This window comes from Phasianus colchicus, chromosome 33 (assembly GCF_987193195.1).
Source record: "Phasianus colchicus chromosome 33, bPhaCol1.hap1.1, whole genome shotgun sequence".
Taxonomy (NCBI): Eukaryota; Metazoa; Chordata; class Aves; order Galliformes; family Phasianidae; genus Phasianus; species Phasianus colchicus.
Window position 1 is genome coordinate 1,380,551 of NC_143468.1, and position 20,527 is coordinate 1,401,077.

At 59.4% G+C, this 20,527-nt stretch overlaps 1 protein-coding gene across 3 annotated transcripts; it reads left to right on the forward strand.

The window, feature by feature from the left end:
- The first annotated feature begins 223 nt into the window (after positions 1–223).
- POU6F1 (POU class 6 homeobox 1) lies at positions 224–20,184 on the forward strand. 3 transcript variants are annotated; one of them, XM_090128399.1, is made up of 12 exons: positions 224–242; positions 6,043–6,122; positions 10,765–10,874; positions 11,455–11,650; positions 13,316–13,428; positions 13,822–14,047; positions 14,588–14,790; positions 15,013–15,141; positions 15,257–15,463; positions 16,765–16,903; positions 17,025–17,199; positions 19,034–20,184. In XM_090128399.1, exons 3-12 carry the CDS (start codon positions 10,821–10,823, stop codon positions 19,377–19,379), a joined length of 1,788 nt encoding a protein of 595 aa, XP_089984525.1. In that variant the 5' UTR covers positions 224–242; positions 6,043–6,122; positions 10,765–10,820; the 3' UTR covers positions 19,380–20,184. The 3 variants fall into 3 exon arrangements, with proteins under 3 accessions (XP_089984525.1, XP_089984527.1, XP_089984526.1); XM_090128400.1 differs by lacking the exon at positions 224–242 and having other exon boundaries at positions 3,677–6,122; positions 13,822–13,930; positions 14,012–14,047; XM_090128401.1 differs by lacking the exons at positions 224–242; positions 19,034–20,184 and adding an exon at positions 17,473–19,017 and having other exon boundaries at positions 3,674–6,122; positions 17,025–17,253.
- The last annotated feature ends 343 nt before the right edge of the window (positions 20,185–20,527 follow it).

Genomic DNA, 20,527 nt, shown 5'->3' on the forward strand with positions numbered 1-20,527 from the left:
CTTTTCTCACCCCGCAACGCTCCGGGGCCGCCCCCCCCCCCCCTCCCCCCCCACCCCTCATCACTCCCCACTCCCCCCCCCCCCGCCCCCCCCCCCCCCGCCCCTTTGTGCCGCCGCCGCCGCCGCCGCGCGGTGCAGCGGTGACCGCGGTGCGGTGCGGTGCGGTGAGTGCGGGGCGCTGCGGGGCCGCGCGGGGGCCGGGCGGGGGGCGGTGGGGCCCGGCGCGGTGAATATGCAATGCGGTAATTAGCATAATTTATATATTTATGATAAAGAGAGAGAGAGCGGTGCGGGGGATCGGTTGCGGGGGGTTTGCGGGGTGGATTTGGGGGGGGGGGGGGTCGGGCGGCGGCTGCTGCTGGGGGGCGGGGGGGGGAGGGAGGACTTTGGGGTTTGGGGGGCACGCGGTGGGGGTGGGCGAGTTGGGGGTGTTGAGATGTGGGGCGCAGCGTGGGGGCACGGAGATTTGGGGGCACGGAGATTTGGGGGGCGCGGGGGGGGTTTGGGGAAATGGGGAGCTGGGCTGCGCGGCGGGGGGGTCGTTGGAAAGGCACGATTTAGGGATGTTTGGGGGGCACGGGTGGGGGGCGTTGTGGGGGCAGTGAGGTGAAGGGGTTGCAGAGTTGTGGGGTTATGGGGTGAGTTGTGGGGGCACAGCGTGGGGGCAGTGAGGTTTCGGGGTCAGAGGGTGGGGGGGCACAACTTTGGGGCATTGGGGTTTGTGGGATACATGGGGTTATGGGGTGAGTGGGGGGGCGCAGAGTGGGGGCTTTGAGGTTTAGCGACAGGATGGGGGGGCTTATGGGGGATGTGACTTTGGGGCATTGGGGTTTGTGGGGGCACAGGGTGGGGGGCGTTGTGGGGGCAATGAGGTTTAGGGGTTGCAGAGTTTGGGGGTTATGGGGTGAGATGTGGGGGTGCCAAGTGGGGGCTTTGAGGTTTAGGGACAGGATGGGGGGCTTATGGGGGGCGTGACTGGGGCATTGGGGTTTGTGGGGGCACGGGGTGGGGGGTTATGGGGTCAGTGAGGTGAGCATGGAGATGTGGGGGGGCACGATTTGGGGAGCTGGATGTTTGGGGGGCACGGGTGGGGGGCGTTGTGGGGGCAGTGAGGTTTAGGGGTTGCAGAGTTGTGGGGTTATGGGGTGAGTTGTGGGGGCACAGCGTGGGGGCAGTGAGGTTTCGGGATCAGAGGGTGGGGGGGGTTTATGGGGGCACAACTTTGGGGCATTGTGGTTTGTGGGATATTTGGGGTTATGGGGTGAGTGGGGGGGCGCAGAGTGGGGGCTTTGAGGTTTAGGGACAGGATGGAGGGGCTTATGGGGGGCGTAACTTTGGGGCATTGGGGTTTGTGGGGGCATGGGGTGGGGGGTTGTGAGGTCAGTGAGGTGGGCATGGAGATGTGGGGGGGCACGATTTGGGGGGCACGGGTGGGGGGCGTTGTGGGGGCATGGAGGTGAAGGGGTTGCAGAGTTTGGGGGTTATGGGGTGAGTTGTGGGGGCACAGCGTGGGGGCAGTGAGGTTTAGGGGTCAGAGGGTGGGGGGGGTTATGGGGGCACAACTTTGGGGCAGTGGGGTTTGTTGGGTTCGGGGGGGTTATGGGGTGAGTTGAGGGCATTGAGATGTGGGGGGGAGCAGAGTGGGGGCTTTGAGGTTTAGGGACAGGATGGGGGGGCTTATGAGGGGCGTAACTTTGGGGCATTGGGGTTTGTGGGGGCACGGGGTGGGGGGTTATGGGGTCAGTGAGGTGGGCACGGAGATGTGGGGGGGGCACGATTTGGGGAGCTGGATGTTTGGGGGACACAGGGTGGGGGGCGTTGTGGGGGCAGTGAGGTTTAGGGGTTGCAGAGTTGTGGGGTTATGGGGTGAGTTGTGGGGGCACAGCGTGGGGGCAGTGAGGTTTAGGGGTCAGAGGGTGGGGGGGTTTATGGGGGCACAACTTTGGGGCAGTGGGGTTTGTGGGATATTTGGGGTTATGGGGTGAGTGGGGGGGCGCAGAGTGGGGGCTTTGAGGTTTAGGGACAGGATGGGGGGGGTTATGGGGGGCATTAGATTGGGGCATTGGGGTTTGTGGGGGCACACGGTGGGGGGGAGTTGTGGGGGCAGTGAGGTTTAGGGGTTGCAGAGTTTGGGGGTTATGGGGTGAGTTGTGGGGGCACAGCGTGGGGGCAGTGAAGTTTCGGGGTCAGAGGGTGGGGGGGTTTATGGGGGCACAACTTTGGGGCATTGTGGTTTGTGGGATATTTGGGGTTATGGGGTGAGTGGGGGGGCGCAGAGTGGGGGCTTTGAGGTTTAGGGACAGGATGGGGGGCTTATGGGGGGCGTGACTGGGGCATTGGGGTTTGTGGGGGCACGGGGTGGGGGGTTATGGGGTGAGTGAGGTGGGCACGGAGATGTGGGGGGGGCACGATTTGGGGAGCTGGATGTTTGGGGGGCACAGGGTGGGGGGCGTTGTGGGGGCAGTGAGGTGAAGGGGTTGCAGAGTTGTGGGGTTATGGGGTGAGTTGTGGGGGCACAGCGTGGGGGCAGTGAGGTTTAGGGGTCAGAGGGTGGGGGAGGTTATGGGGGGCACAACTTTGGGGCAGTGGGGTTTGTTGGGTTCGGGGGGGTTATGGGGTGAGTTGAGGGCATTGAGATGTGGGGGGGTGCAGAGTGGGGGCTTTGAGGTTTAGGGACAGGATGGGGGGGTTTATGGGGGGCGTAACTTTGGGGCATTGGGGTTTGTGGGGGCACAGGGTGGGGGGGGTTATGGGGTGAGTGAGGTGGGCATGGAGATGTGGGGGGGGGCACGATTTGGGAACGCAGATTTAGGGGGACATAGAATGGGGGGGCAGACAGGAAATAATGTAGGGGCACTGGGGGATTGGGGGCACAGGGTGGGGGGTTATGGGGTGAGCACGTTGGGGGGCAGTGGGGTTTAGTGGGTTGTAGGATGTGGGGCTTTATGGGGATCACGACCTGTGGGCTTTGAGGTTTGGGGGGGGGGGGGCACAGAGCAGGGGGGTAATGGGGTGAGTTGGGGGCATTGAGGTGGAGGTCGTGAGTTGGGGACACTGAGATTTAGGGGGACGGGGGGGGTTGTGGGGGGCACGAGCTGGGAGCTTTGTGATTTGCAGGGTGGGGGGGGTTATGGGGAGAGCGAGGTGGGGGCATTGAGGTTTAGGTGGGATTTGGGGGGGGGCAGCACCCCGGGATGGGGGTCATGCAGGATTTAGGGTGCGGATAGGAGATGGGGGGGGCCGTGGGGGGACACTGGAGTGCTTTGGGGGGGGATGACTGTGCCCCCCCCCACGGGGAAAGGGGTGGGGGGGATTTGGGGGTGTCGGCTCCGCTCTGTTGTTACCTTGGGGGTGGGGGATCCTTACCCCATGCGAGGGCATTGCTGGGGAGGGGGGGGTTACGATGCAGGAGGAGGGGATCCTGCGTTCCCCGAGGGTCTGGTTTGGGGTCAGGGCGGGGGTCTGCCCCCCCCTCCCCCCCGAAACCCTTTAAGGGATGTGGGGTTTGGGGGCTGACAGTGGTAAAAGCGGGCACGGCTGATAGAGCAGAGCAGCTGCGTTCGGTGGCGCAAAGAGGATTTGGGGGATAGCGGAGTTAAAGCCCCACGTGGCAGCCAACCCCCCCCAAACCCCCCCAACCTCCCACAAGCCCCCCCATATCCCCCCCCACAGACATGAAAACAGCTCCGAAGGGAAGAACCCCTCAGGGGGTCCCGGGGAGGAGCAATGGGGGGCTGCCCCCCTCCCCCCCCCTTTCACTTCCCCCAATGTGGGGCGGTGGGGATCATGGGATCGTAGGGCAGCCCGAGGGGCCCATAGGGTGCATGGTGGGGGGGGGGGCTCTGTCCCGTGCCTCAGTTTCCCCACTGGTAGATGTGGGATCGCTGCAGGGGGGGGCACTGGGGGCACTGCGTGTGTGTGGTGAAAGCATTGGGGGTTTGGAGGCTCCCCAAATCCCCCTTAGTGCCCCTATGATGTGCCCTACTCACCCCCCCTTCTTCCCCCCCATTTTGTCTCCATGCGCATCTCCCTGACCCCATAACCCCCCCACCCTGTCTGAGGGGGGAGCAGACGGATTTGGGGTGGTAGGGGAATTCAGGTCGCGTTTTCCCACTTTTCTCCACACGTTGGATTGGGTTTGGTGATCCCAGTGGGTCCCTTCCTGTATTTGATGACCCCACTGATCCCAATGGGTGCTTCCCATATTTGATCCCAATGGGTCCCTTCCCATATTTGATCACCTCATTGATCCCAATGGGTCCCTTCCTGTATTTGATGACCCCACTGATCCCAATTGTGCTTCCCCTATTTGATCCCAGTGGGTCTCTTCCCATATTTGATCCCAATGGGTCTCTTCCCATATTCAGTGACCTCATTGAACCCAATGGGTCCCTTCCTGTATTCAAATGAACTCATTGATCCCAGTGGGACCCTTCCCATATTCAATGACCTTATTGATCCCAATGGTGCTTCCCATACTTGATCCCAATGGGTCTCTTCCCATATTTGATCACCTCATTGACCCCAGTGGGATCTTTCCCGTATTCAATGACCTCCTTGATCCCAATGGGTGCTTCCCATATTTGATCCCAATGGGTCTCCTCTCATATTTGATCACCTTATTGATCCCAATGGGTCCCTTCCCATATTTGATCACCCCATTGATGCCAGTGGGACCCTTCCCATATTCAGTGACCTCCTTGATCACAATGGGTGCTTCCCATATTTGATCCCAAAGGGTCTCTTCCCATATTTGATCACCTCATTGAACCCAATGGGTCCCTTCCTGTATTCAAATGAACTCATTGATCCCAATGGGACCCTTCCCATATTCAATGACCTTATTGATCCCAATGGTGCTTCCCATGTTTGATCCCAATGGGTCTCCTCTCATATTTGATCACCCCATTGATCCCAATGGGACCCTTCCCATATTCAGTAACCTCCTTGATCCCAATGGGTGCTTCCCATATTTGATCCCAATGGGTCCCTTCCCATATTTAATCACCTCATTGATCCCAATGGGTCCCTTCCTGCATTCAATGACCTCATTCATCCCTATGGATCCCTTCCCATACTCAATGACCTCGCTGATCCCAATGAGTCCCGTCCCATATTTGATCACCTCACTGATCCCAATGGATCCCTTCCTCCATTCAGTGACCTCACTGAACCCAACGCATGCTTCATGTACTCATTGATCCCAGTGGGTGCTTCCCATATTTGATGACCTCATCGATCCCAATGGATCCCTTCCAACATGGGAGACTCTATGAACTGGGAGACGCAGCGGCGTGCATTCCCTGGGATGGGAATTGCAAAGGACTGAAACTGGGATAATGAGGCCATTACTTAGCACCCCATCCCCTCATCCCCATCCCCACGTCCCCATTGTCCCCATATGACCCGGCCCCAATTAACCCCATCGGATCCCTCACTGACGGAGAGATCCGCCCACGTGGGATCCGCGTGTGACTCATCAGTGCCGTAATTAACACGGGGCTGTAATCACTTGGAGCAGCTCCGGTGGTCCTCTCCATCCCTTCCTTCTCCCCCCCCTCCCCTCTTTTTTTTAATATTATTATTTTGTGCATTTTGGTTCTGGCCACCATCTGTTGCCGAACGGCTCTGCTCACCACGCGCTGTGCGCCGCCATCTGCACCAATTAATTGTCCCATTAATTGCAAAAAAAAAAAAAAAAAAAGTGTGAAGAAGCTCAAACGTAGCACTGCATCCAGGGGAGCTCCCGGATCCGAATTGTGCCACCAAACAGCTCGGAGCTGATGGGACCAACGTCCCCTTAATCGCCCGGCCCTAATTGCTCTCCATTGCTTTCCTCAATGGATCGATGCATTTTGCTGAGCTGAATGTGTTGGCTGCTGAATCCATGGGGATGGGATGGGATGGAGTGGATGTGGGGATGGGGATGGGGATGGGGATGGGGATGGGGATGGGGATGGGGATGGGGATGGGATGGGATGGGATGGGATGGGGATGATTCTCAGCCCCATGGCCTCAGCTCTGCTTTCTCTTTCCCCACAGCTGACGGCGTGACCCCAGGTGCCACCCAAGGACTGGGACATCCCCAACCCAACTGCAGTCTGCGGTCCCCAGAGCAAACTGTGAGTGAGCAGTGGGTGCCCCCAGAGCACCCTGGGGTGGGAGTGGGGGGGGGGTCAAATTGGGTGAGCTTCAAGGACTCTTCCAACCCAATCATCCCATGGTTCTATAATCTTCAAGGTCCCTTCCAACCCAATCATCCCATGGTTCTGTGACCTTTCAGGACCCTTCCAACCCAACCATCCCATGGTTCTATGATCTTCCAGGACCCTTTCAGCCTGACTGTACAATGGTCCTATGATCTTTCAGGACCCTTCCAACCCAAGCATCCCATGGTTCTGTGATCTTTAAGGGCCCTTCCAATTCAATCATCCCATGGTTCTATGATCTTCCAGGACGCTTCCAACCCAATCATCCCACGGTTATGTGACCTTTCAGGACCCTTCCAACCCATCCATCCCATGGTTCCGTGATCTTTCAGGACCCTTCCAACCCAACCATCCCATGGTTCTGTGATCTTCAAGAATCCTTCCAACCCAACCATCCCATGGTTCTATGATCTTTCAGAACCCTTTCAGCTCAGCCATCCTATGGTTCTGTGACCATTAAGGTCCCTTCCAACCCAACCATCCCCTGCTTCTATCATCTTGAAGGTCCTTTCCAATCCAACCATCCCATGGCTTTATGATCTTTCAGGACCTTTCCAACACAACCATCCGATGCTTCTGTGTTCTTTCTGGACCCTTCCAACCCAACCATTGTTCTGTGATCTTTAAGGACCCTTCTAACACAACCCACCACTGTTCCTCTCTTCCCACCCTCCCCACCCACATTTCCCTCCACTCCTACCCTATGCAGTCAGTTCAGGTCTCCTTGCTCCTCTCCTTGCTCCTTCCCCTCATGGTGTTCTCATCAGGGTGTTCCCATATGGATGTTCCCATATGGACCTTCTCATCCAGGCATTCCTATACATGGGTTCCCTTATGGATGTCCCATCCAGGTGTTTCCATCCAGGACTTTTCCCATATGGATTTTCCCATCCACGTGTTCCCTTTTGGGTGTTCCCATATGGACCTTCCCATCAGGGTGTTCCCATATGGATGTTCCCATTTGGGTGTTCCTATATGGACCTTCTCATCCAGGCATTCCTATACATGGGTTCCCATATGAATGTCCCATCCAGGTGTTTCCATCCAGGACTTTTCCCATATGGATTTTCCCATCCACGTGTTCCCTTTTGGGTGTTCCCACATGGATCTTCCCATCACGATGTTGCCACCAGGACATTCCCATCCAGGCTTTTCCATCAGGGTGTTTCCATTTGGGTGTTCCCATACAGATGTTCCCATATGGATCTTCCCATCATGGTCTTCCCATCTGGGTATTCCCATCCAGGTGCTCCCATATGGATGATGTCTTATGGTTGTTCTCATCCAGGTCTTCCCATCCAGGTGTTCTCATGTGGATGTTCCCATCCTGGTGTTCCCATATGGATGTTCTTATCAGGATATTCCCATCCAGATGTTCCCATCCAGGTGTTCCCATATGGATCTTCTCATCACGGTTCTCCCATCCAGGTCTTCCCATCCAGGTGTTCCCATGTGGATGTACCCATCATGGTGTTCCCATATGGATGTTCTTATCAGGATATTCCCATCAGGATGTTCCCATCCAGGTGTTCCCATTGAGATATTTCCATTTGTGTGTTCCCGTATGGATTTTCCCATACAAATGTTCCCATACAAATGTTCCCATGTGCATGTTCCCATATGGAACTTCCCCCATGGTGTTCCCATGTGGATGTTCCCATATGGATCTTCTCATCCAGGTGTTCTCATCCAGGTGTTCTCATCCAGGTGTTCCCATATGGATGTTCCCATGTGGGTGCTCCCATCATGGTGTTCCCATATGGATGTTCCTATCAGGATGTTCCCATCATGGTGTTCCCATATGGATGTTCCTATCAGGATATTCCCATCTGGATGTTCCCATCCAAGCGTTCCCATTGAGGCATTTCTATTTGGGTATTCCCGTATGGATTTTCCCATCCAAGTGTTCCCATACAAATGTTCCCATTTGCATGTTCCCATATGGATCTTCCCACCATGGTGTTCCCATGTGGATGTTCCCATATAGATCTTCTCATCCAGATGTTCTCATCCAGGTGTTCCCATATGGATGTTCCCATGTGGGTGTTCCCATCTGGATGTTCCCATCATGGTGTTCCTATGTGGATGTTCCCATGTGGGTGTTCCCATCATGATGTTCCCATATGGATGTTCCCATCTGGAGGTTCCCATGTGGATGTTCCCATCATGATGTTCCCATATGGATGTTCCCATGTGGATGTTCCCATGTGGGTGTTCCCATCATGATGTTCCCATGTGGCTGTTCCCATCACGATGTTCCCATCATGGTGTTCCCATATGGATGTTCCTATCAGGATATACCCACCTGGTGCAGCCCCTGGGTTGTGTGTAGGATCAGGGTGCCCAGGAAAAGTCCCATTTATTGAGGACCCCATGGTTGATGACCCACCACCTCTCCAGGCACCATTCCTCCACCCTTGGCGTAGAAGAACTCCTTCTGAGGTTCTTTTTGAACCTGCAGTTCTCTTTCTGTCCCGGGGCAGCAGTGGTGGCAGTGATGGCCACCAGGACGTGGTGACGATGGTGGACGTCACCCCTCTGCGGGGTGAAACGCGTCCCCCAGGCGTCCCTCATCAAATGCTCATCCTCACCTCTTGTGGAGGCACTTTGCTAATGGGGTGCAGTGGGGGGACCAAAGGATGAATGGGGGAGGGAGGAGGGGGAGTGCAGCCCCCAACGGCAGTGTGAGACCCCAAATGGGTGTGAGACCCCCATGGGCATGTGAGATCCCAAATGGGTGTGTGAAACCCCCATGAGTGTGAGACCCCAAATGGGTGTGTGAAACCCCCATGAGTGTGAGACCCCAAATGGGTGTGTGAAACCCAAAATGGGTGTGTGAGACCCCAAATGGGAGTGTGAAACCCCCATGGGTGTGTGAGACCCCAAATGGGTGTGAGACCCCCATGGGCATGTGAGATCCCAAATGGGTGAGTGAGACCCCATGAGTGTGTGAGACCCCAAATGGGAGTGTGGGATCCCAAATGGGTGTGTGAGACCCCAAATGGATGTGTGAGACCCCATGAGTGTGTGAGACCCCAAATGGATGTGTGAGACCCCATGAGTGTGTGAGACCCCAAATGGGTGTGAGACCCCCAGTGTGTTTGTGAGGCCCCATGGGTGCGTGAGACCCCAAATGAGTGTGTGAGACCCCCAGTGGGTCTGTAAGAGCCCAAATGAAGGTGTGAGACCCCATGGGTGTGTGAGACCCCAAATGGGTGTGAGACCCCCAAGTGGGTGTGTGAGACCCCAAATAGGTGTGTGAGATCCCAAATTAATGTGTGAGACCCCATGGGTGTGTGAGACCCCAAATGGGTGTGAGACCCCCAAGTGGGTGTGTGAGACCCCAAATTAATGTGTGAGACCCCATGGGTGTGTGAGACCCCAAATGGGTGTGTGAGACCCCATGGGTGTGTGAGACCCCAAATAGGTGTGTGAGACCCCAAATTAATTTGTGAGACCCCATGGGTGTGTGAGACCCCAAATGAATGTGTGAGACCCCAAATGAATGTGTGAAACCCCAGATGGGTGTGTGAGATCCCCATGAGTGTGTGACACCCCAAATGGGTGTGTGAAATCCCCATGGGTGTGTGAGACCCCAAATGAATATGTGAGACCCTAAATGGGTGTATGAGACCCCAACAGGAAAGAGGGACCCCAGTAAGTATGTGAGACCCCCAGCAGGAGTGTGAGCCCCCTGGTGGGTATTCGAGCCCCCCCAATAAGAGTGTGAGCCCCCAGTAAAATGTGAGACCCCCAATGGGTGTGTGAGCCCCCTGGTGGGTGTGTGAGACCCCGACAGGAAAGTGGGACCCCCAATGAGTGTGTGAGACCCCAACAGGAAAGTTGTACCCACAATGAGTGTGTGAGACCCCCAATGAGTGTGTGAGACCCCAGATGGGTGTGTGAGACCCCCAGTGGGTGTGTGAGACCCCCAATGAGTGTGTGAGACCCCAGATGGGTGTGTGAGACCCCAGTGGGTGTGTGAGACCCCCAATGAGTGTGTGAGACCCCAGATGGGTGTGTGAGACCCCAAATGGGTGTGAGACCCCAGTGGGTGTGTGAGACCCCCAATGAGTGTGTGAGACCCCAGATGGGTGTGTGAGACCCCCAGTGGGTGTGTGAGGCCCCCAATGGGTGTGTGAGCTCCCAGTGGGTGTGTGAGACCCCCAATGAGTGTGTGAGCTCCCAGTGGGTGTGTGAGACCCCCAATGGGTGTGTGAGACCCCAGATGGGTGTGTGAGACCCCCAAATGATGTGTGAGCCCCCAGTAGGTGTGTGAGACCCCCAATGAGTGTGTGAGACCCCAGATGGGTGTGTGAGCCCCCCAGTGGGTGTGTGAGACCCCCAGTGGGTGTGTGAGACCCCAGTGGGTGTGTGAGCCCCTGGGTGAGTATGTGACCCCCCCAAATGATGTGTGAGCCCCCCACCAAGAGGTGTGTGAGCCTTTCCCCCTTGGGAACGCCTCATTGCACCTCCAATGCTGGGGAAAATTCAGCCCAAGGAGCGATGCTCCGGGTGGGCGGGGGGTGATGGGGGCTGCATCCCTTCTTTGCAGCATGAGGAAGGTCTGAGCCGGACCCCCACCCTCCGCCACCTCCCGGGGACAAAGCAATGGACGCTGCGGCCGTGCGGAGCCAGGATGCCCCGCTGACGGTCAATGAGCAGGTATGGGTCCCCAGGGGGGGGGAGGGGGGGGGTTGAGGGAGGTGGGCAACCCCACGGTTGGTCACTCCATCATCCAGAGAAGCAAAGTTCCGTGGGAAATGTGGTGGAAGTGCTCTTGGGTCGGCTCTGTGTGTCCCATGGGGGTCACTCCGGCTCTGAGGTTGGTGCTCAGCATTTGCTTGGTGCTGTTTGATCCCATCGCAAGGCTTGCTGCCCTGCAGGGAGGGGGGGGCACTGCTGAAGGCATCACCCCCCCCAGTGCTGTGGTTAATGACAGCCGAGCCCTTTGGCTGCTCATTAAGAGAGCAGGGAGATGGGCCCCGCTGTCCTCGGGGGTTTTGAGCTCCCCTTGGGGATGTGGGGAAGGATTTGCCCCGTCCCTGGAGGTGTTCGAGGCCAGGTTGGATGGGGTCCTGGCAGCCCGGGCTGCTGTGAAATGTGGAGGTTGGTGGCCCTGCATGTGGCAGGGGGTTGGAGCTCCGTGATCCTTGAGCTCCCTTCCAACCCAACCATCCTGTCATTCTGTGATTATGGAATCCCCCCCCCCATCCCGGAGCTGAGTCATTTTGGGTGTCCTCAGGTCATCGTCATGTCCGGCCATGAAACCATCCGTGTGCTGGAGGTCGGTGTGGACGCGGCACCTCAAGGCGAGGAGGAGCACAGAGCAGCGGCGGTGCCACCAGGAGGCAGCGACCTGCAGGAATCCCCGGCACGGGATGCCGGCACCGAGGATGGGCAGCCCGGCACCGAAACGCAGCGCGGCACAGAGACGGCAGGTTGGCTTTTGGAAGCAAACCAAAGCTCCTCGCTCGGGTAGCAAAGCCAGCCCTCCTCATCCTTTATGCAGAGCATAAGGCATCGCAGACAGCGCGGCTCCGTGCCCATGTGTTGTGTTGGTGGGGAGGGTTACCCCGATTTGGGTGTGAGGGGTTGTGATTGGATTGTGGGAGGAAGGGGTGCCATCAGAGGGACCTCGAGAGGCTGGAAAGGTGGGCCTGGGTGAACCTGATGAGGTTCAACACGGCCGAGTGCAAGGTTTGGCACTGGAGGAATGGCAGGCATCCATACGGACTGGGAGCAGCGGGCCTTGAGAGCAGCCCTGCAGAAAAGGACCTGGGGGTCCTGGGGGGTGAAAAGCTGAACACGAGTCAGCAGGGTGTCCTTGTGGCTCGGGAAGCGAATGGGATCCTGGGCTCCATCAGCAGAGGGGAGGCAGCAGGGACAGGGAGGTGATTGTCCCCCTCTGCTCTGCTCTCGCGAGGCCCCGTCCGCAGCACTGCGTTCAGGTCTGGGGGTCCCAGGACAAGAAGGACAGGGAGCTGCTGGAGAGGGGCCAGAGGAGCCACGAAGATGAGCAGGGCTGCAGCACCTCCCTATGAGGACAGGCTGAGGGAGCTGGGCTCGTTCAGCCTGCAGAAAAGAAGCTGCGGGGTGAATCATTGCAGCCTTCAGCACCTCAAGGGAGCCTGCAGACAGGAGGGGAGTCAGCTCTTGGGAAGGGGAGAGAAGTGCAGGACGAGGGGAAATGGCTGGAATTGAGGGAGGGCAGATTTCAGCTGGATGTCAGGGGAAGTTGTTTGCTGTGAGAGCGGTGAGGTGCTGGAACAGCTGCCCAGAGAGGCTGTGGATGCCCCGTCCATCCCTGAGGTGTTGGAGGCCAGGTTGGATGGGGCCCTGGGCAGCCTGGGCTGCTGTGAAACGTGGAGGTTGGTGGCTTTGTGGGGTTGGAGCTTCGTGATCCTTGAGCTCCCTCCCAACCCAACCATTCTGTGACTCTGTGATTTGTTGAAGCTCAGCTCAGAAACCTCGCTGAGTCAGCCCACAGTTTGGCTGCTTGCACTGCTCATACTGTTGGTCCTCGCGTGCGCCCTGCACACAGTGCACTCCATGGCCACCATCCAGAAGAACCCACTGCTCCAATCACTGTCCCCCCGATGCAGAAGCGTTGGGATCAGAAAACACCTCTGAGATCCCCCCCAGGCCCAACCCCACCCCCCCCTGTGCCCACTGATGCATCTCCATGCGCCGCATCTCCTCTGTTCCTCAGCATCACTTGGGGACGGGGACCCCCCTGTCCCTCCCAAGGAGCAGCCCATGCTGATGCATCACCTCTCTTCCAGAGGAGAAATTGTTCCTGATGTCCAACCTGACCCCCCCAGCGCAGTGTCACCCATCACCCCCCCGTCCCGTTGTTCTCACTGAGCACAGCCCAGCCCCCCATGGGGCCGGTGGGTCACTGAGACGGAGCTGCTCTGCACTCCGGGGAGGAACCAGGGTGGAATCCAGAGTTCAGATATTGAATGCAATGGGTCTGACAGTGCCAGTCCGGGCACCCCACTACTGGGACACACAGGAACACCGGAGGTTATCTCTGCCAACCCTTTTTAACACAACACCCCCACCCCATCCTCCCGCTCATCCCCTCTCCTCCCCCTCCCCAGGCAAAGCCAAGCCTCCAACCGGAGCCCCCGCCGGCACAACGGGCACCGTGAGCCCCTCCAGCAGCCAACAGCCGCAGCCCCTGGCCCCGCTGGCCGTGCAAGCAGCCCCGCAGGTAACTACGGGGGGGATTTCGGGGGGGGCAGCTTGGATATGGGGACACACACACACACACACGGGGCCGCGGGTCGGGGGCACGCAGCGCAGCGGTGGCACAGGGTGTGGAGCCGCCCCCCGGACCACCGCTGCATCCCCCGCTCTGCGCCCTCCCCCCCGAGGTGCTGCCAGAGAGCGACGCGTGGGGGTGGGCCGGGATGGGGGGGGGGGAGCATCACCCCCTTTTTGGGGGTGGGGGGGGAGAGGGGGAGGGGAAGGGAGGGGGTCGGTGGAGCTGGGATCCCAGCTGTGAGATGGGAGGGAGCACCGGCCGCGCTCGCTCTTGCCTCGCTGATGCTGTGTGCAGTGGAGTTGATTTTTGTTCTTTTTTAAATCTTGTTTGCTTTTGCAGGTCTTGACTCAGGAAAACTTAGCAACAGTTGTGACAGGAGTAATGGTTCCGGCAGGGACAGTTACTCAACCTCTTCTTATCCCCATCAGTATTGCAGGTCAAGTGGCAGGTCAGCAGGGGCTGGCTGTGTGGACATTTCCTACAGCAACGGTCGCTGCCCTTCCCGGACTGACGGCTGCTTCTCCTACAGGGGGAATTTTCAAACCGCCTATAGCCAATCTGCAAGGTAACCGGTGCTCTTCTGCTTTGCAGCATCCTTAATTGCACGCTGCTCCTCCCCGGCTTGCGCCGAACCGCGGCCGTCCTCTCCCGGAGGGGTCTGCACCGGTGGTTAATGGCGGGCGTTGGAAGAAGCAGGGTTTGTCGGGACCCCCCCGCGTCCGAAAGGTGCTGGGAGAGCGGGAGAGGGGCGGGCAGGACGGAGGATGGCGGTGGGGTGAGACGAGGACCGGCGCGGGGTTCGGGGCCGGGGGCAGCCGTGGGATCGCGGTCCGGTTCGGGGTTCGGGGCTCAGGGCTGGGAACCCCCTCCCCCCCCCCCTCACCTCCCGGGGTCAGCATCGTGGGCTCTGTGGGTGCAGAGCGGGGCGGAGGGATCCATCCCTGGGTTGGTGGGGGGCGAGGGAGGAGGTGGGACGGAGGGGGGGGTTGCCGAGCTGCCGGCTGACCCGCAGCGTCCTCGGGGTGGGACGGACGGAGCCGAACCCGCAGGCGGCTTTGCGTCCCCTCCTGCCCCTCTCACGATCTTTCCGTCTCTTTCCCCGCAGCCGCCGCCGCCGTCCTCAACACGGCCATCCCGGCCCCGCTGCCCCCCGCTCAGCCCCGGCCCCCCCCGCAACCGCAGAGCTCGTACCCCTCCCAGCCCCCCCCCATCCTACCGCAACCCAACGCCGCTCCCGCAGCGAAACCGCTGGAGACGCAGCCCCAGATCGCGGTGCAGCCAGCCGGATTCGCCTTTAACCCGGGCATAGTAAGGAGCCGGGCGGCCCCCACAACCCCCCCCCAACGTTTGCCACCCCGTGTGCCGCGGGCGAAGGGCTCTGTGCCCCTCCGGCGTCCCTCCCCTGCCTCAGTTTCCCCATCTCCGTGGGATGCTGAGCCCTCTCTGCTGTCCCGTGCGGGCACGGAGGGGGGGGGACGACCCACATTGGCCGTGGGTCGATGGGGTGACAGCTCCTGTCGCTCCCCGCAGATCGGTGCCGCTTCCCTGGGGGGTCAGACGCAGCTCCTCGGTTCTCTGGCGGCCGCCCCCGTGATCGCCAACACCATCCCCAGCGTGCAGAGCATCGCGGGGCAGCTCCTGACCAACGCGCAGGGACAGGTACCGCTAACCGGGGGGACGGGGGGGGGTGGGCGGGGGTAGGGGAGGGGTCGGCGCGGTGGGCTGGTCTTTGGGGGATGGCCGCCCGCAGCTCACGCTGTCTCCCACTCCCCAGGTGATCGGGACCCTCCCCTGGGTTGTGAACCCCCCCGGCATCGCGGCGGCCAGCCCGGCTCCCACCCCCAGCCTGCAGGTGCAGGCGGTGACCCCGCAGCTGCTGCTCAATGCCCAGGGCCAGGTGATCGCCACGTTGGCCAGCGGAACCATCCAGGCGGCCACGGGCAAAAAGAGCGGCCCCCCCGAGACCCCCAGCAAGAGCGAGGTGAGCGCCGGGCATGGGGAGGGGTGAGAGCATCCTTGGGGTGTGGATCGGCTCGGCCCCACCGACTCACCCCATAGGGGGGGCTGGGTTGGGGGCACTGCTGCCCCCGTGTGTCCCTCGTAGCAGCAGGGTGATGGTCACCCCATAGGGGTTCTGTGGGGCTGGGCTGGGGACACTGCTGTTCTCCCATGTGTCCCTGGTACCTGCAGGGTGACAGTCACCCCATAAGGATGCTGTGGGGCTGGGCTGGGGGCAGTGCTGTTCTCCCATGTGTTCCTGGTACCTGCAGGGTGACAGCCACCCCATAGAGATGCTGTGGTGCTGGGTTGGGGGCACTGCTGTACTCCCATGTGTTCCTGGTCCCAGTAGGGTGACAGTCACCCCATACAGATTCTGTGGGGCTGGGCTGGGGACACCGCTATCCACATGTGTCCCTGGTACCTGCAGGGTGACAGTTATCCCATAGGGATGCTGTGGGACTGGGCTGGGGGCACTGCTGTCCTCCCATTTGTTCTGGGTCCCAGTAGGGTGACAGTCACCCCATAAGGATACTGTGGTGCTGGGTTGGGGGCAGTGCTGTCCTCCCATGTGTTCCTGGTCCCAGTAGGGTGACAGTCACCCCATAGGGGTTCTGTGGGGCTGGGCTGGGGACACTGCTGTCCACATGTGTCCCTGATCTCAGTAGGGTGACAATCACCCCATAAGGATGCTGTGGGGCTGGGCTGGGGGCACTGCTGTCCTCCCATGTGTTCCTGGTCCCAGTAGGGTGACAGTCACCCTACAGGGGTTCTGTGGGGCTGGGCTCGGGACACCACTGTCCACGTGTGTCCCTGGTACCTGCAGGGTGCCAGTCACCCCATAGGGATGCTGTGGGGCTGGGTTGGGGGCACTGCTGTCCTCCCATTTGTTCTGGGTCCCAGTAGGGTGACAGTCACCCCATAAGGATGCTGTGGGGCTGGGCTGGGGGCACTGCTGTTCTTCCATGTGTTCCTGGTCCCAGTAGAGTGCCAGTCACCCCATAGCAATGCTGTGGGGCTGGGTTGGGGACACTGCTATCCACATGTGTTCCTGGTCTCAGTAGGGTGACAGTCACCCCATAGGGATGCTGTGGGGCTGGGCTGGGGACACTGCTGTCCACATGTGTCCCTGATCTCAGTAGGGTGACAATCACCCCATAAGGATGCTGTGGTGCTGGGCTGGGGGCATTACTGTTCTCCTATGTGTTCCTGGTCCCAGTAGAGTGCCAGTCACCCCATAGCAATGCTGTGGGGCTGGGTTGGGGACACAGCTCTGACCCCCAGGTGCAGCCCATCCAGCCGGCCCCAGCGCTGTCCCAGCCAGCCGTGGTCATCACCAGCCCAGCCCCAGCAGCCAAGGCGACCCCGGCCCCCATCCCCATCACCTGCTCGGAGACCCCCACCGTCAGCCAGCTGGTGTCCAGTGAGTCGCTCCACTCCCATGTGGTGCTGAGGGGCGGATGGGGGGGTGGGGGGTGTTTCCCCTTTGGGGTGGGGAGGTGTGGTGGGATCCGTCGCCGCTCACGCCGTGTGTCCACCTGCAGAGCCCGCGGCGCCCAACAGCAGCGCCGAGGAGGACGGCATCAACCTGGAGGAGATCAGGGAATTCGCCAAGAACTTCAAGATCCGGCGTCTGTCCCTGGGGCTGACGCAGACGCAGGTGGGGCAGGCGCTGACGGCCACCGAGGGACCGGCATACAGCCAGTCTGCCATCTGCAGGTGCGGCGTGGGGATGGGGCAGCCCCTACAGCCTCCCCGTGTGGGTCCTGAAAGGTCGTAGAGCCATGGGGTGGTTGGGTTAGGAGGGTCCTGAAAGGTCACAGAGCCATGAGATGGCTGGTTTGGGAGGGGTCCTGAAAGGTCGTAGAGCCATGGGATGGTTGGATTAGGAGGGGTCCTGAAAGGTCACAGAGCCATTACATGGTTGGGTTAGGAGGCTTCCTGACAGGTCGTAGAGGCATGGGATGGCTGAGTTGGGAGGGGTCCTGAAAGGTCGTAGAGCCATGGGGTGGTTGGGTTAGGAGGGGTCCTGAAAGGTCATAGAGCCATGGGGTGGTTGGGTTAGGAGGGGTCCTGAAAGGTCGTAGAGCCATGGGGTGGTTGGGTTAAGAGGGGTCCTGAAAGGTCGTAGAGCCATGGGGTGGTTGGGTTAAGAGGGGTCCTGAAAGGTTGTAGAGCCATGGGGTGGTTGGGCTGGGAGGGGTCCTGAAAGGTCGTAGAGCCATGGGATGGTTGGGTTAAGAGGGGTCCTGAAAGGTCGTAGAGCCATGGGATGGTTGGGTTAGGAGGGGTCCTGAAAGGTCGTAGAGCCATGGGGTGGTTGGGTTCGGAGGGGTCCTGAAAGGTCGTAGAGCCATGGGATGGTTGGGTTCGGAGGGGTCCTGGCAGGTCACAGAGCCATGGGGTGGTTGGGTTGGGAGGGTCCTGAAAGGTCACAGAGCCATTACATGGTTGGGTTAGGAGGCTTCCTGACAGGTCGTAGAGCCATGGGGTGGTTGGGTTAGGAGGGGTCCTGAAAGGTCGTAGAGCCATGGGGTGGTTGGGTTAGGAGGGGTCCTGAAAGGTCATAGAGCCATGGGGTGGTTGGGTTAAGAGGGGTCCTGAAAGGTTGTAGAGCCATGGGGTGGTTGGGCTGGGAGGGGTCCTGGAAGGTCACAGAGCCATGGGGTGGTTGGATGAGGAGGGGTCCTGAAAGGTCGTAGAGCCATGGGGTGGTTGGGTTAAGAGGGGTCCTGAAAGGTTGTAGAGCCATGGGATGGTTGGGTCGGGAGGGGTCCTGAAAGGTCATAGAGGCATGGGATGGTTGAGTTGGAATGGTCCTGGAGGAGCACAGAGCCATGGGATGGTTGATTTGGAATGGTCCTGAAAGGTTACAGAACCAGAAGCATGGGATGGTTGGATTTGGGAAGTTCCTTAAAGATCACAGAACCACAGGATGGTTGGGTTGGAAGGGTCCTTTAAAATCACAGAAATGTAAGATTGTTGAGTTGGAAGGGTCCTGAAAAATCACAGAACCATGGGATGGTTCAGTTGGTAAGGACCTTGAAGATGATAGGATTCATGGGTTGTAGGAGTCCTGAAAGATCACAGAACTATGGGATAGTTGGGTTGGAAGGGTCCTTAAAGGTCATAGTGCCATAAGATGGTTGGGTTGGAAGGGTCCTGAAAGATCACAGAACCATGGGATGGTTGGGTTGGAAGGGTCCTGAAAGATCACAGAACCATGGGATGGTTGGGTTGGAAGGGTCCTGAAAGATCACAGAACCATGGGATGGTTGGGTTGGAAGGGTCCTGAAAGGTCATGGAACCATGGGATGGCTGGGTAGGAAGGGTCCTGAAAGATCACAGAACCATGGGATGGTTGGGTTAGATGGGTCTTGAAAGATCACAGAACCATGGGATGGTTGGGTTGGAAGGGTCCTGAAAGATCACAGAACCATGGAATGGTTGCGTTGGAAGGGTCCTGAAAGATCATAGAACCATGGGATGGTTGCGTTGGAAGGGTCCTGAAAGATCACAGAACCATGGGATGGTTGGGTTGGTGGCCCCGCAGGTTCGAGAAGCTCGACATCACCCCTAAAAGCGCTCAGAAGCTGAAGCCGGTGCTGGAGAAATGGCTGAGCGAAGCGGAGCTGCGCAACCAGGAGGGCCAGCAGAACCTGATGGAGTTCGTTGGCGGGGAGCCGTCCAAGAAACGCAAGCGCCGCACGTCCTTCACCCCGCAGGCCATCGAGGCGCTCAACGCCTACTTCGAGAAGAACGCGCTGCCCACGGGCCAGGAGATCACCGAGATCGCCAAGGAGCTCAACTACGACCGCGAGGTCGTCCGCGTGTGGTTCTGCAACCGCCGCCAGACGCTGAAGAACACGAGCAAACTCAACGTCTTTCAGATCCCCTAAGGATGGGGGTCCCCCCTCCGACCCCCCCCCGACCCGACCCCCCACCCCCTCACCCGCAGCCTCTGCCATCGATCAGCACTTTGTGACCCGCTGCCCCCACCCCAGCCCTCACTCGGCTCCGTGGGGGTGTGGGGTTCCCTCCTCACCGTTCTGTGCCCCCCTTCACCCCCCCCCCAGCCATGTTTGCTCCCCGTGTCACACGTGTGCCTCGTCGCCCCGTTCTGTGCGTGGTGCCGGACCCCTCCTGCACCCCGTGTCCCCCTGGGGAGGAAGGGCCCCATTCTGTGTCTGTTCTCCCATCCCAGAACGATGTTCTTTTTTTTTGTTCTTTTTTTTTTTTTTTTTTTTCTTTTTTCGCCTGTTTTCTCCTTTCTTCTGTGACTTTTCTGTGTTTCCGGATAGCGTTAAGGCCCCGGTTGGGTTTCAGCCCTTTATTTCGCCCCCTCCCCAGGTGCTCAGCCCTCTGAAGGACTATAGAACCTCGTGTACCCCGAAATGAAGGTGTAACAGCACTGAGGTCTGGGGGTTCTCCCCACCCAGCGCTGTGTCCCCCCCGGTCCCACATGGATGCTGCACTAAGGGGGGATGGGCAAGGCTGAGAGCGAGGGGAGAGGGTTTGGGGAGTGGGACCACCCCCCCCCCCCCCCCGAGCCTGGGGAGTGATGGGGATGGATGAATAGGGATAGACGGACAAGGGATGGACAGACAGACGGACAGATGGAGCGCGGTGGTGGCGGCCACGCCGGGGACGTGGGAGACATGATGCACTTGATGTAGTGGTGTGAAATAAACAGTATTTTTCTTTTTTCTTTTCCTTTTTCCCGTTCTTTCCAGTGAGCGGGCTGCTCTCCCTTCACCGTGCACGTTCCCAAATCCTGGCGATGTGGAGGAGGAGGGCACGGCTCTGCTCGCCGCCGCGAGCCAGCCCAACTCCGGCTGAGACCGCGCAACTCAGCGCACTCACGATCCCGACCCGGGCCTCGAACCCGCGGTCTCTCAATCCCCGCGCGGCCGCGAACCTCTCCGGGCGGTGGGACCCGAGCGCACCACGCCGCTCATCGCGCCCCGCCCACTTCCCCCATCAACCAATCCCAATGCTCAGAGCCGCGCTCGGGCTCCACCATTGGCTGCGTCCTACTTGCGTCATT